This window comes from Neoarius graeffei, chromosome 6, assembly GCF_027579695.1.
Source record: "Neoarius graeffei isolate fNeoGra1 chromosome 6, fNeoGra1.pri, whole genome shotgun sequence".
In the NCBI taxonomy this organism is placed as follows: Eukaryota; Metazoa; Chordata; class Actinopteri; order Siluriformes; family Ariidae; genus Neoarius; species Neoarius graeffei.
In genome coordinates, this window is record NC_083574.1 from 22,766,332 (window position 1) to 22,783,565 (window position 17,234).

At 41.4% G+C, this 17,234-nt stretch overlaps 1 protein-coding gene across 1 annotated transcript in view; it reads right to left on the reverse strand.

Annotated features, from left to right (window-relative positions):
* The window catches only part of mmp23bb (matrix metallopeptidase 23bb), a 41,193-nt gene extending 24,193 nt beyond the window's left edge, over window positions 1–17,000 (reverse strand). Inside the window, exons 1-2 of the mRNA XM_060922868.1 lie at window positions 16,639–17,000; window positions 2,869–2,978 (exon numbers count right to left, since the gene is read on the reverse strand). Coding sequence (XP_060778851.1) covers window positions 2,869–2,978; window positions 16,639–16,725 — 197 coding nt within the window. The 5' untranslated portion in view covers window positions 16,726–17,000. The remainder of the gene's footprint in view (window positions 1–2,868; window positions 2,979–16,638) is intronic.
* Between the last annotated feature and the right edge of the window lie 234 nt (window positions 17,001–17,234).

The window sequence follows — 17,234 nt, forward strand, 5'->3', positions numbered from 1 at the left end:
CTCCCCATGTCTGTGTGGGTTTCCTCCGGGTGCTCCAGTTTCCCCCACAGTCCAAAGACATACAGTTAGGTTAACTTGCTACTCTAAGTTGTCCATGACCAAAAGCAGTGCAACAGAGGAGTGGCTAGCCTGCTGTACTTACTTAACCAATAAACCCTAGGAAAGGGACCTTACCCAGAACACACTGGACGGGCGAAGATGATGTTTATATGTCATAATAACGTGAAAATATCTTGTTAAAACCTGAAAAAACATTGTTATAACAATAAACCTTTCATGTTATAACATGATACTGATCTGTTTTTCTTTTTCCTGGTGTGGCAGCAATACCCTGCAGTATTTTAAAGCTCCAAATATCATTATCTGTATTTGGATGGGCACAGTCCTAACCAAAAACATGGGAAAAACCCGGAGATAGAAATAGCACCACTGTCAGCATAGTGTGTGAATTCTGGCTTTGACAGTTCTTCAGCCTCAGCTACATCACTTAAGTTCATAACTGGAATGAAGGAATGATGCAAATGCATCCCATAGTGCTACATGTTCATGGTCTTTCTTCATCTCCTGTGCTTCATATCTTCCCATCATTGCATCCTGCAGGATCCCAGTCCTGATGCACAGCTCCAGTCTGAAACACATGACTGGTGAAGCTTTCTTGTAATGTAAACAGTGCCCCTCCTAGTCACATCTGTATTTATATCAGTTTAGACCAGTGTTTCTCAACTACTGGGCCAGTGGGCTGCAAAGTGCCATCTAGTGGGTCACAATTTTTTTATTCCAAGTTGAAGCTAATTTTTAGTAGGGTACAATTGCTGAGTTGCATCCGATATCACATCTGCCTCATTAGATATCCAAGACAGGAAGTGGTGGTCAGCTGAGCTCGCTGATTACAAAGCATTACTATCACTGTGATGCCTTGCTAGTCATTAAAATGCCCTACGCTTGCACTGTTTTGGGCTGTTCGAAATGAACAAACTGATAAAAGTTTCTTCCGGGTTCCCCGTGAAGTGATAAAGGGTGAAAAAGCAAGGAATTCTGCCAAAAGATGACGAGAAAGGTGGCTCTTGAACCTTTCACTGTGATGGAGGGGAGCCGCATCGAAGAACGCTCGAGTTTGCAGTGATCACTTTGTGAAAGGTTTGTAAATTCCTCTGATTTATTTCGTTTGGATTCACAAATCACTTTCTTGGCCATTTTCCCTCATTTCGTGATGTTTTGAAGTTCAGAAGACACTTAAGTCCTCATGCATTTTTGCTTACTGTTTGATTGTGGTCACCATATCGTAAACTAACGTATATAATACGCATGATAGGTGTATTATATGTGTGTTTCTATGTTTTAAAGGTGTTTCTGTGGATCTTTTTGAATGATTTACCTGGAAGAGAAGAGCAGGGAGGACTGGGAATCAAGTGGCTGTGGTTTGTTTACATCTGATACTAAAACTTGTAGCATCCTAGCAACCATTGCGAAGACGCATACAAAGAGTCCAGAAGTTCCTACTTACCCAGGCATAAATGATACAGGATTTATCTTGTAGTGTCCTGATCCCCAGATCTTTAACCCAGCCACATATAAAAAGTTGTACGCCTCCATGCTCTTCCAGGTTTTCATCTGTGTCCCTGTGTAGAACAATGTCTGCAGCACCAGGTAGTTTGAGATGTCAGGGAACTCAACGGATGGATAATTTTCCAACTCATAAGAAAAACCCTTCTTTGTTAACATGTAAGGATCTATCCCATTGAGTGGTTTCTATATCCACTTCTTTTGAGTGTACTTCTTGGTTTTAATAACTTGCTTGTTTGCTGTACACAAAAATGGCAATAAGTTCTTGTGTTAATCGACCAGACTCCACTTTTGGATGTTGCATCCCATTTATACATGTTACAATAGATTATTAGATTCTTTTTTTTTAAAGATATTTTTTTGGGCTTTTTGCACCTTTATTGGATAGGACAGTGTAGAGACAGGAAATGAGCAGGGGAGAGAGAGACGGGAAGGGATCGGGAAATGACCTCGGGCCGGAATCGAACCCGGGTCGCCCGCATTCATGGTATGGCGCCTTAACCACCTGAGCCACGACGCCCCCAGATTATTAGATTCTAATAGAATAGATGAGCCAAAATAATTGGGGGTCTTTTTTAATGGGCTCTGACTCGTTACATAGGTGGGCCTTAAAGTAGAAAAGGTTGAGAACCCCTGGTTTAGACCACATGATTGGTTTACTTTGGATAATGTGTTCATATCTGCTTACATCCCTACTCTCCATTTCACTAATGCCGAGTTGTTGAAAAGCCTACATCTGCAAATATTCAGCTCCCTCGCAGTAAATGGTAACTTCCTCCATCTTTAGCTTGCTACTGCTATTTATCCTTAATTATTTATTTTAAATAAGCACCAGATGGCTGTGGTATCTGTTCACCTACTGTGAATCACATTGACAATCAATAATCAATGCATCACATAATGACTGTGCATCCAGCCTGCCCTGTCACATCCTAAAAATAAATGTTAAACATTCATGTGTAGCTTTCTTTTTTTAAACAGTTCTTTGAACAGTACAGTGAATAAGTCTGAAAGTTTTGGTGATCTTCAAGATGTGCTTTTCCTCCACCTCTGGTTTCTTGCTGGAGAGGAAATGGCAGCAGTAGCGGGAGGAGGGAGAGGGCATGGCCAAGACAGATTTTCTGTCTTAAGCTACTATTTATATCATCCATGCCTCAGACGATATGAGCAAACGTGACTTCTTTCCATCCATCTACACCATTTTATTATTTTTCATCACCAAAAAATGAACACTTTTTACTGTAGTTTGTTAAAGTTCAGCGATTCAAAATTATCCCTAACATTTCTCAGACTCATCTTTCTCACTTGTAGGTAATGTTGAAGTGATCCCACTTGTAGCCTAGCGGGTTGATGGCATAGCGTTTGGCTCGAACTGGTGATTCTCTTGGTCCTCCACTCGCAGACACATGATCCTCCTGATGGCCAAGATGCAACACAAAAATAAACATCACGGCTGAGCCATTAATTTAATTCATTATTTATTCAAAGTTATAACAATGTTCATAATCGTGCTTGTCTGAATTTTACGTCTTTAGTTTCGCACTGGAGCTATCGCACTAATGAGACTATATGCTGCAGTGGAGCAGCTCCACTTTAGCATGTGAAAGATTTAATCAGATGGAATGATCTAGAAATGAATCTGTGCCTGATTGATGAAATGATCGTACGACACCAAAACAAATGGTGACTTCAGATGAATGAGCAGATGATGAATCAGCTAAGAAATAAGCCCCCACTTCATTTACATGGCATTTTCACACAATACGCCACAACTGACTCTCATATACAGATAAATTATATGAAAAACATCCTAATTTATGTACAGTTGAGGTCAGAAATTTACACACACACACACACACGAATGTCATAACAATATTGAGCTTTCAATAATTTCTTTGAACTTTTCATTTTCTGTGCCAGGATGATTGTACAACATACATCTTTAAAAGAAAAAAAAAACAACAAGAATTTGGTCCACAAGTTATTTTAGACTTTCTGAAATAAATACACAGTGTCATAAATATACAATCAGCAGAACAAATATTTGGTAAAATACCCTTTAGCAAGTTTAAAATTGACCAAACACTTTTGGTAGCCATCAATAAGCTTCTGGCAGAATTCTGGTTGGATATTTAACCACTCTTCTTGGCAGAATTGGTAGTGTTCAAATAAATTTGCATGGTTCCTGGCATGGACCTGACTTTTAAAGCACAGTCCACAAATTTTTCAATAAGGTTGAGGTCAAGACATGTTTTATGCTTAATGTTAGCCTGCTTTATTCATTCCACAACCAGCTTTGATGTGCATTTGGGATTACTGTCCTGTTGAAACACCCAACTGTGTCCAAGCTCCTGATGGTTTGAGGTTATGCTGAAGAATTCTGAAGTAGTCCTCCTTCCTCATTATTCCATCCACTTGCAAAACCAGCCCAAAAGCATAATGCTACCACCACCATGCTTGACAGTTGCTACAGGTAACTCTGGTCATTATGGCCAAAGAACTCAATCTTTGTCTCATCTGACTATGAAACTTTCCTACAGAAGGATTTTTCTTTGCCCATGCGATCAGCTGCAAACTTTAGTCGAGCTTGAAGTTATTGATTTTGGAGCAGGGTTTTTTTTTTGGATGGCAGCCTCTAAGTTCATGGTGATACTGTCATTGTGACTATCCCTCGAAAGTGAGGGTGATGTTCTCCTAGTTGTTGGCAGCTCGGTCTCAGTGGGTTCTTAGGTGGCTGAGGAGCTCAATCCTTGATTGACAGGATTTGGCGCAGATGCTGCAGATGGTGGTGGGAAAGCGCAGGTGGTCCGGATTTAGCGCATGTTCTTTCCTTTGCCTCCTTTTCTCCTCAATGTGGTTTGGCCTCTGGCTTTCAAAATTTGACTCTTTATCTGATGGTTGCTCTCCAGGCATTATGGTTTCTGGCCTGGTCTTCCCAGTTGTTGCCGAAGCTTTTCAGGTTTTGTTTCAGCAGGTCCTTGTATTGTTTCTTTTGTCCTCCTCTGCACCGCTTTCCTTCTCTGAGTTGGGAGAAGAAGACCTGTTTCATAAGTCAGCTATTATCCATTCTGACGATGTGGCCAGTCCACCGCAGCTGGCTTTGGATGATGATGGACTCAATGCTTGAGAGTTTAGCTTCAGCCAAGATGCTGACAGTCTGCTGACCCGATTTGGAGACACCTGTGCATGAATTTGTTTAGCGTGGGGATGCCGTTGCACACTGGGAAATATATAGTCCTTGGCCTTAACCAATGGCTGGAGATCCCAGACGATTGGGGCATAAAGTTCTGCTGCAACCTTCTTCTGCTTTCACAGCCGTTGGATGTTTAATTGAAGTCCATCTCCTCCGCCTGCTCTGCCACTGAAGACTTTGTTGAATCGCATTTCGTCTGGCACCTCCCTGCATAACCTTGCCGTCAAGGGTGACCCTGTCAGTAGCTAAAGCTCCTGACGGCATCGCTTGTGGGATCCCCATGGTGATATAAAACTCACTTAACTGTACACAGTGACACTGGTGTTCCAGCAGCTTCCAGTTCATGGCAGGCCTGTGCCTTGGCGGTAGAGTTTGCTCATATAGATACAGATGCCAAAGATGAAACTGACGAAGAAGGAAACGATGGAATTTATGATCAGACTTAAAGGCTACTTTAATGAATAAGGGTTGCTGTGTTTAAAGCTAAGATGTGTGATGCTAAAACCTTTCTAATTCATTTAGCTCCAGTGCAAAAACAGTATTAAGAGGAAAACTGTTAATATTTTATTTCTGACCAAATAGTTTCTTTAATTCTTCTGTAAAAGTGAGATGCAGAGAAAATGGACGCTGTTAGTCAGGCTGAAAAGATCAAACCATATAATTTGGCATCTTTGCGTTTCTATCTTTGCATGTCTATTGGCTGGAGTGCAGATGTCCAAAAGCTATATTCACTATACAAGTACATCTGACATTCCCATGCTCAAGCTGCAACAATTCCCCATTATTACTGTTCCTCTATCCCTCTCTTTCATCTGCACTCTTTCGTCCTTTGATCACTCAGCTGTTTAGTGGAAAATATGGCATTTTTATTATCTTAGAAAGGATCAGACACCAGGGTAGCAGACATTAGCATGTAACAATAGCTGATATTAACGAACAAGTCACAACCTATGTACTGTAGCAATGTGTTTTTATCTTTTACCTAACTGATGTTACTATACAAAGTGAAAGAGCACTGTGCGCATACACACCTTACTAAAAATTTATAAAAACTACAAAAGTATGTACCTCTGGCCTGGGGAGAGGGGGTTGGGGGTTCATGGGGTGTAAGATACAGAGCATAAGAAAAATAATAACCATGAAAGAGGCTGAAAAACATGAACAGGCCAGAAGAGCTCCTGAAAGGAAGCGAAGCACTGAAATAATGCTGCCCAGATGTTGAACCCAAATCCTTACTGCAAGCCTCCATCCTTCATTTTACCAGCTGCAGATCTCTTAGCATGAGCTGAAATATCTGTCACCCACATGCAAAGAGAAGCACATCCGCTCCTCCTCCTTCAAGCGACCTTTTCTTCACTCTTTTCATGTCTTTTTCTCACAGGACTTACAACTCACTCCAAGAAAAGCTCCAGTCATGAAGAACCTTCATGAATAACTTGATTTTATAAAATGACACACTTCTCAAATCGTGTTACTGCCACAGCAAGACTGTGAATTAAACCTAAAAAGTCTGTGAAGATACTCGCACCATCCCATTAATGATCATGTCTTACACATACAGTATTGCTTGATAATTTAGGAATCATTTGGTGGAAAGACTTATTTTAAATTAAATCTTGCCACAGAGCTTTATGGCTTAATGGGAAAAAAAAATCTCCAAATCCACTCACACACACAGCTTCACAGTGTAGAAGTAAAAACCTTTTTTGTTATGTCTGGATTATAAACTAAAACTCTACAGAGGTTTTGTTTTGTTTTTTTATTTAATTGCTTTTTTTGATTGTCAAGGCAGAAGTTAATTAACCTATAAACAGAAGGTCCACAGCTTTCAAACAAGGCATTAAGACTAATCATACATGTTCTTCAGATCCTACACTAATCAGAAATCTGCTCATTCAGCAACAGGTTTGTATGCATCACCTGTGCTAAAATACAAATGTTATAAAAACACAACATCTAGTAGAAATAGTGGCATTTATATTCAAAGCTGAATTCAAGTATCAACAACCAGGCCCAGAAAGCAGTTTATGTTGCTTTAAAGGGGATATTTTGTAAAAATGGGCTTTGTCTGTATTTTGGTGAGTATGTATGAAATCTGGAGTATCTGACAAGATCTCTTCTTATATTAACAAGTGTACAAAATCGCAGACTTTACCTATTTCATATGAGAGATTGACTGTGATTGGCTCATGACTGCTATCAACATGTGCAACATCTGGAAGACACACACTACAGTGGTGCTTGAAAGTTTGTGAACCCTTTAGAATTTTCTATATTTCTGCTTAAATATGACCTAAAACAACATCAGATTTTCACACAAGTCCTAAAAGTAGATAAAGAGAACCCAGTTAAACAAATTAGACAAAAATATTATGCTTGGTTGTTTATTTATTGGGGAAAATGATCCAATATTACATATCTGTGAGTGGCAAAAGTATGTGAACCTCTAGGATTAGCAGTAAATTGGAAGGCAAACTTAGAGTCAGGTGTTTTCAATCAATGGGATGACAATCAGGTGTGAGTGGGCGCCCTGTTTTATTTAAAGAACAGGGATCTATCAAAGTCTGATTTTCACCAGGGCTTTGAACCAGAATTTTTTTCCTATTGGTTCGTTCCGAACAGAAACGGAATTTTAACGTTTCCGGTTTTGGGTTCCACCATTAAATAGACGTTCCCGAACCGGTTAGAACAAAAAAATTTCGTTCCCGGAACGGTTAATTACGTTCCCTGTCAGCTGTTTAACAAATGGCTATAAAATTATGTCTCTGTCTCATCCAGCTTAAGCCAAATGTAGGCTAATTCTATTACAACCTTCATTAAATAAGACAAGAAATAATTCAAAACAATTATTATTTCAAATGTTGGCGATTTGGATTCTCAGTATGTCTTCCCATCTACACAAACAGAAAAAGTGCCAAAAATGAAAGAGAATTCGTTTAGTGTGTTACCAAAGGCTAGTCAGGCCCTATAGAGGGCTACCGCATGACGTCACCGCGCCGCGAGATTTTGTTAGGCGCCAAATTGGAAGACCAAGTACACATCTATGCAAGTACATACATACATAAAACAAACTACACCTGAAATGTAGCCAGGGCCGGTTCTACCCTAATCTGGACCCGGGTGCAACATCGCGCAACCCCCCCCCCAAAAAAAACACCAGTCTAAATCAGGACAACCATCACATAACTATAAACATTTTATATCAACTATTTTAACTAAATGGGCTATAATAAATAAGCCTGCAGGCAGCCACGGCGGGCTGCCTCAGAAAAGTAACCATTTGTCCTACCTTAAAACTCGTTTTGCATTTTCTGCCTCCTTTTTTGTATTTTCAACCCTCCGTTTATTTTCTTTCCTTTTCTGAAAACCCGATTTGTGTCCAGACATTTTGTTCTGCTACCAACGAACTAACTCGTCAGGTCTCGTCTCTCGAGCCCGCGATGATTCCCGTGGGAAGAGCAACAACTGATACATTTTTACAAACAGCCAATAGGGAGGTTGCATCGTTCAGGCTCTTCTTTGCTCAGACACTCAGTAATGCACTTATCACATGGAGACGTGATAGCAGTCCACCTTCCCGCTCTCTCCATTCAGTCAGCGAACGTCACACAGGAAGTGAACCCCAGCGGGTCATAGAAACTTGCGCAGGAGAAGAATGGCTTTTTAATTTGTAGGCTATGGAAACTCTGAGGAACGAAATAAAAACCGGTATTAACCGGTTACCATTATTTTTAATAAGTGTTTCTGTTCCGGAACATAAAAAATAATAAAGTTTCTGGTTTCGTTTCTGTTCCATGTGAAATAGAAAAAGTTCCCGGTTTTCGTTTTCGTTCCTTGAACCGGTTCAAAGCCCTGATTTTCACAACACATGTTTGTGGAAGTGTATCATGGCACGAACAAAGGAGATTTCTGAGGACCTCAGAAAAAGCATTGTTGATGCTCATCAGGCTGGAAAAGGTTACAAAACCATCTCTAAAGAGTTTGGACTCCACCAAGCCATCGTCAGACAGATTGTGTGCAAATGGAGGAAATTCAAGACTACTGTTACTCCCCAGGAGTGCTCAACCAACAAGGATCACTCCAAGAGCAAGGCGTGTAATAGTCGGTGAGGTCACAAAGGACCCCAGGGTAACTTCTAAACAACTGAAGGCCTCTCCAGCATTAGCCAATGTTCATGAGTCCACCATCAGGAGAATACTGAACAACAATGGTGTGCATGACAGGGTTGCAAGGAGAAAGCCACTGCTCTCCAAAAAGAACATTGCTGCTCGTCTGCAGTTTGCTAAAGATCACGTGGACAAGCCAGAAGGCTATTGGAAAAATGTTTTGTGGACGGATGAGACCAAAATAGAACTTTTTGGTTTAAATGAGAAGCGTCATGTTTGGAGAAAGGAAAAAACACTGCATTCCAGCATAAGAACCTCATCCCATCTGTGAAACATGGTGGTGGTAGTATCATGGTTTGGGCCTGTTTTGCTGCTTCTGGGCCAGGACGGCTTGCCATCATTGACGGAACAATGAATTCTGAATTATACCAGTGAATTCTAAAAGAAAAATGTCAGGACATTTGTCCATGAACTGAATCTCAAGAGAAGGTGGGTCATGCAGCAAGACAACAACCCTAAGCACACAAGTTGTTCTACCAAAGAATGGTAAAAGAAGAATAAAGTTAATGTTTTGGAATGGCCAAGTCAAAGTCCTGACCTTAATCCAATCGAAATGTTGTGGAAGGACCTGAAGCGAGCAGTTCATGTGAGGAAACCCACCAACATCCCAGAGTTGAAGCTGTTCTGCATGGAGGAATGGGCTAAAATTCCTCCAAGCCGTGTGCAGGACTGATCAACAGTTATCGGAAACATTTAGTTGCAGTTATTGCTGCAGAAGGGGGTCACACCAGATACTGAAAGCAAAGGTTCACATACTTTTGCCACTCACAGATATGTAATATTGGATCATTTTCCTCAATAAATAAATTACCAAGTATAATATTTTTGTCTTATTTCTTTATCTGGGTTCTCTTTATCTACTTTTAGGACTTGTGTGAAAATCTGATGATGTTTTAGGTCATATTTATGCAGAAATATTGAAAATTCTAAAGGGATCACAAACTTTCAAGCACCACTGTATATGGCCTGACCATCACATGTGAGCCTTCTTTAAATTATTAACACAAAGTTGGAAGCATGCAATTGTCAGGCCTTTCAATTACATGAAACCTGCGACGGATAACATCGTAGGTGCCTAAATTAAAAAGGCACCCAAATTAAGGTCAAGCACCCAAAATATGCTACCACAAGTAAAACAAAAAACAAACAAACAAAAAAGTTGATTAAATAAACTTGGCTGCATAAAACCCAATATCTTGATTTTCTTTAAAAACACCAAAATTACCGAGAATTAGCATGCAAAATTACCGAGAATTAGCAATTGACGTGAAATCTGCACCATTCCCATGTTGTTCCGGGTTCATCGAACTAGCCGTAAGCCTCATGCAGAGCACGAATTCTCCATCAACAGCGATCGGCACGCCATGATTTCATGGAGGAGCGAGACTCAATGACCAGAGCGTGATTTCCACATTAGGTAAATCATCTTCTTTTATATTGTTTTATGGCAGTTGGCAAACAGCTTTTAGGTGCATTAACACCACCTTCTGGACTGGAGTGTGAACCAGAATGTTTACTATTGTGCTAAATTCTCCTAATAATTCCTGCATCATTTAAAAACCTAAAAATAGCCCTATATCCCACATTATCTGACCTCAACTGCAATATCTATCTGATACCTAGTTTCATACGATTTAAATCAGGTAAAAGACTGAATAAAAGAGAGCTATTTAGGGTACAACTGTGTGTATTTAACAGCTTGCATCTTAAATACACACAGTTGTGTAAGTGTGGGTGGAATCAGTGACTTGGAGCTTGGTCCTCTTGTTGATGATAGTCTTAGGTGGGGTTTACATTAGACCGTATCAGCGGATCATCAGATTAACGTTTTTAAAAACGATTAGCGTGCACACAGCAACGCCAATACACGATTCGCGTGCACACAGCAAAGCCAATACACGGATACGCTAATCACATGACTAATTCGGCACGTAAGTTGAGAAATGTGTCAGTGCGGCTCATCGCTTCCTCCTCAGCGGCTGCGCTCCAAATCACTCCGCCCTGAACAGCGAGTGCCCTCTGGAGGGTGCGCACTCCGGCCCTGCGCAGCTCACAGAGCGCACGAGTGAAGTGCACGAGCAATGATTCGGGACTGAGCCGCTGTGCGCAAGTCACTTACCACTTGCAAGTGGAAGGATGGCAAGCCTAAAGACAATCATAACTACACAATGGGCAGTATTTGCATCAGTATTTGCAGTATTTTCATACTTTTATACTCTTTAATGAAAGGTGATACAAGGCGGAAGTCCACGCCGTTTTTCAGCAGTCGCGTCACATGACCAACACCAGCGAATCAGGAAGGTGGATGTCACAGTGACGTTGTCCAATGACGACGCCAGCTAGAGCTCAGCACAGCGTATCCGCGTATTCTCAATGTTTACACAGCACCGGATCAGACACGATCTGGATTGAATACGTGGACCCTGGCGGATTCCCGTTTCCCGGCGTTTCCAGGCGTTTTAATGTAAACGGACAGTGCATCCGCGAAGAAAACGAGACAGATACGGTCTAATGTAAACTTGGCTTTAGACACTGGCCTTTCATTTAAACTAAGATCTTTTACCCGACTACATACTGTGAATTGCGCTGCCGATTCTTGTGATGTGACTGAAAAACCTTTTGTGTTGCAGGTCTGCTACAGGTTATGTCTGTTTGATGGCAACATGCAGAACTTGATTTTTCATTCACAGGCTCCTTTCCTCCAGGCTCTCCTCAAGCCCCAACACATCTTTTAAATACTAACTAACTGTATTCTAATTATTTTTGTCATGTACATCGAGGGATTAATGCTGTAGATATTTTGCAATAAAGGTAAAAATAACATTCATAGATTTCTTTATTTATTCATAACTTTGTAGATAAAAAAGCAACAGCAGGTTTAAACACAGAGCACTGGGAAAACAGCACTTTGCACATGCAGAAAAGCCCAAATTACCCTGCATCACAACAGAAAAAGCCCAAATTCAGAAATACAGGGTGTAGCCCAAATTATGTAATTGAAAGGCCTGATTGTATCAAACTGTTTTTGTATGCTGTAATATTACAATTTTCCTTCACCGGAACAAAGAAGCCCAAATCTGTTCCAGCATGACAATGCCCCTGTCTATAAAGTGAGGTCTATGATTTCAAGACATGATTTAGAAGAACTCAAGTGTTCTACACAGAACCCTGACTGAACACATTTTTGGAACGAACTGGAACGTTGGCTGCATCCCAAGCCTTCTTGCCCAACATCTGTGCCTGACTTCGCTAATGCTCTTTTGGCTGAATGGTCACCAATTCCCACAGCCATACTCTAAAATCTAGTTGAAAACCTTCCCAGAAGAGTAGAGGATATTATAACAGCAAAGAATGGACTAAATCTGGAATGGGATGTGCTCCAAGCACATACGGATGTGATGGCCAGGTGTCCACAAACTTTGGGCCATACAACAAATTTATGTTAAGATGACATCTATGAGGGTTTTGCAAAGACAAAACCACGTTGGCAAATTTCATAATTTCCACAACTGCAGGAAAAAGATTCCTGCTTGCAAATGCCTCGTTTGTATCAACCAAACACAAACTTGGTCTTCTAGTGTTCATGTAATTCACCCGGCTCCCAAACCAGCTTAATGTTGTCTCTGTATCGACACTGACACTTTAAGGCTGTGTTCACAAGGATGTTTTGGTATCTGTCAGAAAATACATTAATATCTGGTGCTGCAAGTGTGTTTGTGGGTGGAAACCACTTTTTCAGTGCTTGTGCACATATCTGTATCTGGAGTACCTACCAACACACAAACACTGAAATAACACAATCCAGTCTGTTTCTTTTGAGCTGCTTATTTCAGAAAACATGCGCTTCAACAAGTCGTTCAGATTTGGCTCCCCTTTCTATGTCACAAGAGGAGCTCATCAGGATTATACCGCCCCTTCATCTGAGTATCTCCACTCATGGCTTGAGAACTGCTTTTGCAAATAAATATTTATGACGAAAGTGCTACCTGATTGGCTGGTGGTGGTGGTATTCTCATTTAAAGGCACAGGGGCTCAAATCAGCCGCTTTGAACACAGGGGCTCAAATCAGCCGCTGTTTAGAGAGGGTGAGAAGGAAGCTGAGATGCTTTAGCTTTATATTTTTTTGACCAAAGCATCTCACAGACAGTTCACTAATGCCGCTTTTCCACTACAAACGCGGCTGAGTCAGGCTGAGCCGTGCCGTGCTGAGTCAGGCTGAGTCGAGCTGAGTGGGGCTGTTGGAGTTGCATTTCGACTACAACCGCGCTGAACCGTGCTGGCTGGAAGTGGGTGGACACATTGGGTGGAGTTAGCGAAAGTGGGTGGACGTCACGTGATGTCGTTAAGCGGCCCAAACAGTGACATCAGTGAGCTTTTAAGCGGTAGTCTCACGACCCGAATAGTAAACAATAAACATGGAGGACATGGAGTCGTTAGTGTTGCTGGTCTTGGTGCTGTGGCTTGTTGTCATCGACAACGCCAACAGATACTGGCAAGAGCGTATAGATGAGGCGAGGCGCATAAGGCTTCATAATTCTCGTAATTCTCCTTCTTCCGGGTTTGCGGTGTTTACAGAGCCCAGCGTGCCCGTGGGGCGTGTGTGGGCATGTGAGGACACTCCTCCTCACCAATCAGTGCACAGGGGAGTGTCTGCTCAAGCCCCCAGCCTCACTCGGCACAGTTTGGCTCGCTTCAGCCCTACTCCAAAACGGTGCGAGTTTTAGGGGCTAAGCAGGGCTGAAGCGAGCCGAGTCGTGCTGTTTTTTGGTAGTCGAAACGCGAGCCGTGTCGGGCTGAAGTGAGCTGAAGCGAGCTGAAGTGAGCTGAAAAAGGGTAGTGGAAAAGGGCCATAAGACCTTGGAGAACTGTGTCAACTTATGGAAAATGTCACCTTTAAATGTATGCATTTTGTGCATACACTGACAGCTAAGGCTTGCTGTAAACTGTCTATATAGGGTTTTCATGTTGGATAGTACAGCTCGGCGCTTGAACTGATAGCAAAGATCACTGTCTCCTATATTTTCCTCCACAGTGATGTGGATGACTGAAAGCACACCCAGTGTTTTGATGGCTATAAAATAGTCCTTGTTAAAGCAACCTAACTTGAAATGATGAATGAAAAGAGCCTGAAAAATGTGCCATTCCTGTTAATTAAATTAAATCAAATCCTTCATCTGCTTCTCAAAGACAAGACTCCCAATAGCCGTGCGTTTGTTTGCAGCGATCCTCCAACTGCTCTCCGAACTTCTTATACTCACAGCTCATTTGTCTCAGAATAGCATGACTGCAGACCAGTACGACTGCAAGCTATTGATTTTTCCCTGGGTTTTTATGACACTAAATAATGAATCAACATATTCCTTCTGTGGTTTGCAGCAGCAGGTTACAATATGCTGCACAGAAGAGTTTATTGGTGTGCAAAATGTCCATCTATACACTAAGCACAGTAATATCTAAATAAGGTGAAATAATGCTACTTTGCAGATTCCTGAGTCATAAAATTAAAGACAAAGTACACTTTGAAACATTAAATGTGTATATATTGAAATATTTGTAAAGTTTTAAACATTTCCAGTACTAATTTCTTGGTTGGTGCTGGATTTTCATTATTTCATCTCATTTCTACAACCTTAAACATAACGGATACGGGTCATTTAGCAGGGGCAGCACAGTGGTTAGCACTGTTGCCTCACAGCAAGAAGGTCCTGAGTTCGAGCTCGGTGGCCGACGAGGGCCTTTCTGTGCGGAGTTTGCATGTTCTCCCCGTGTCCGTGTGGGGTTTCCTCCGGGTGTTCCGGTTTCCCCCACAGTCCAAAGACATACAGGTTAGGCTAATTGGTGGCTCTAAATTGACCGCAAGTGAGAATGTGAATGGTTGTCTGTGTCTATGTGTCAGACCTGCGATGACCTGGCGACTTGTCCAGGGTGTACCCCACCTCTTGCCCATAGTTTGCTGGGATAGGCTCCAGCTTGCCTGTGACCCTGCAGGACAGGATAAGCGGTTACAGACAATGGATGGATGGATGGATGGATGGTCATTTATAGCTCCTAAAATGGACTAATTAGATTAATCATAATGAGAAATCCAGTGCAGAAATTGTGGAGATGGCAAACATTGGACTCCAAATCCCAGAATACAATGTGGCTGATGATTACGTTAGATGATGCAGTTACGGTGCATTAAGGCAGAGACTCAGCTCAGCTAGTTAGCAATCTATGAAATGCCATGTACGATGGCATGGACAGTGGAAGCTTTGGAACCTGATCTGTTTGAGCAGAGTGTATAGATGAGGTGGTGTGAGAGCTGGACTTTAAACTAAAGCACTGCTGTATTACTCTCTTTAGGTAGAGATGAATTCCCACTGGGAATTATGGGCCAGCAGTTGAATGGCATTGTGTAAAACCTAAGTCAAATGATAAGTATTGATACGCAAGTCATTTAGAGGGGATTTCTCATTTCTCATCTCATTATCTCTAGCCGCTTTATCCTGTTCTACAGGGTCACAGGCAAGCTGGAGCCTATCCCAGCTGACTACGGGCAAAAGGCGGGGTACACCCTGGACAAGTCGCCAGGTCATCACAGGGCTGACACATAGACAGACAACCATTCACACCTACGGTCAATTTAGAGTCACCAGTTAACCTAACCTGCATGTCTTTGGACTGTGGGGGAAACCGGAGCACCCGGAGGAAACCCACACGGACACAACATGCAAACTTCACACAGAAAGGCCCTCGCCGGCCACGGGGCTCGAATCCTGACCTTCTTGCTGTGAGGCGACAGCGCTAACCACTACACCACCGTGCCACCCAGGGGATTTCTCATTTAAAAAAAAAAAAAACCTTCAACTACCTCTGATGAAGTGGAGTATAAACCCACTACTTTGATGCTTGTAGCAGCTTCTTTTGATTCATATTCTGTCATTCAGTCCAGCCTGAGTTCAGAATGTATGCGAGTCAGCTAATGAATATTAATGAATGGGTCTCTATTGATGAATATTCATGAGTGGTGGGTGGGTGCTTTGAGTGAAATTAGTCTGAGGGAGACACTGTACTCAAAACAAACTAACTTTTTTTTCATACTTTCAGAGTAAAATTACCTGAGATCTGTTTCATGGACACTCTGAATTAATACAAAAATGGTAGAAATGAAAAAGATTAAGTAGCTATAGTCTAATAAATACACTACATTTGGATTACATGTCTGTGAAGGTTCTCAATTTTCTTCTTTCCTTTTGGTAACTTAAGAAAAGGAAAGAAGAAAAGATAAAAAAGTGTGTATTGCTCATGTTTTCAGATATTTCAGTGAGTAATTTCGCTTTCTGTGTAACAAAAATAATCATGACATTTTATTGATTTGGAAGCAAAGAATCTATAAACCTGCACCTTTTATGAAATCGGTTTAATTAGTGTTTACCTTTGATCACTGATCTCGTCTAAAATCGCGATATTTGGCGATTTTCGAAACGGTATCTGGTTGCTCATATTCTTAAGGTCTAAGCTGATGTTTCTGTTTAACTGTTAGTGAAACAGGAAACATGTTCATATGTAAAGAAAGTAAACTGATCCCTCGAAGATATAATATGGTCAGTTAGTTATACTTATTCTTCAGCATCTATACTGAATATTATTCGGCTTATGTTGAAGATATGTCGATAAAAGCCTGTGGTACTGTATTTAGGCTAATTAATGTACTTAATTAATTCGTTTCCTTACCTGTTCTCTCCTCCAGATGCCGGCAGAAAACAGTGTCACCAAAACCAACAGTGCCAGAGGCACAATTCCTGTCCAAATCCACCGCATTTCTAAAACAGAACCTTTGGAAAATGTTTTAAAGCCTTTTAAACAAAACAGCCGATGTTCTACATGCGAGTTTATTGTGAACAGCACTCATGCGCCGTGGATTTTATTCCTCCATCCAAAATCCTGGAGAAATAAACCTTCAAAACTGTTCATCCGAAAGACAAAGTCTTTCCCCACATCCGCATCAAACTTTCGCAGGTTAACAATCCACCTTACTTCACACTGAGACGACGTTATTCACGTTTATTGTAGTTTTATTTGCATCCGAACTTTAGCCATGTGTCCGGAGCGCGGAAAGCTGGAGCTCTGTCTGGAAAGAGATTTGTGAGTTAGCCTGTTTACTGTGGCTAGTACTAAACTAAAAGACGACAATCTATGATGTTCAAATGACTTGCTCCAAATGATCAGAAAACCTGAACTGTCAGATACAAAAAGAAAATTCTAATTAAGCATTACAAAATAGTCTTTCTTTTAAACCACGGATGTTTTTGCCGACATGGTGAAATCAG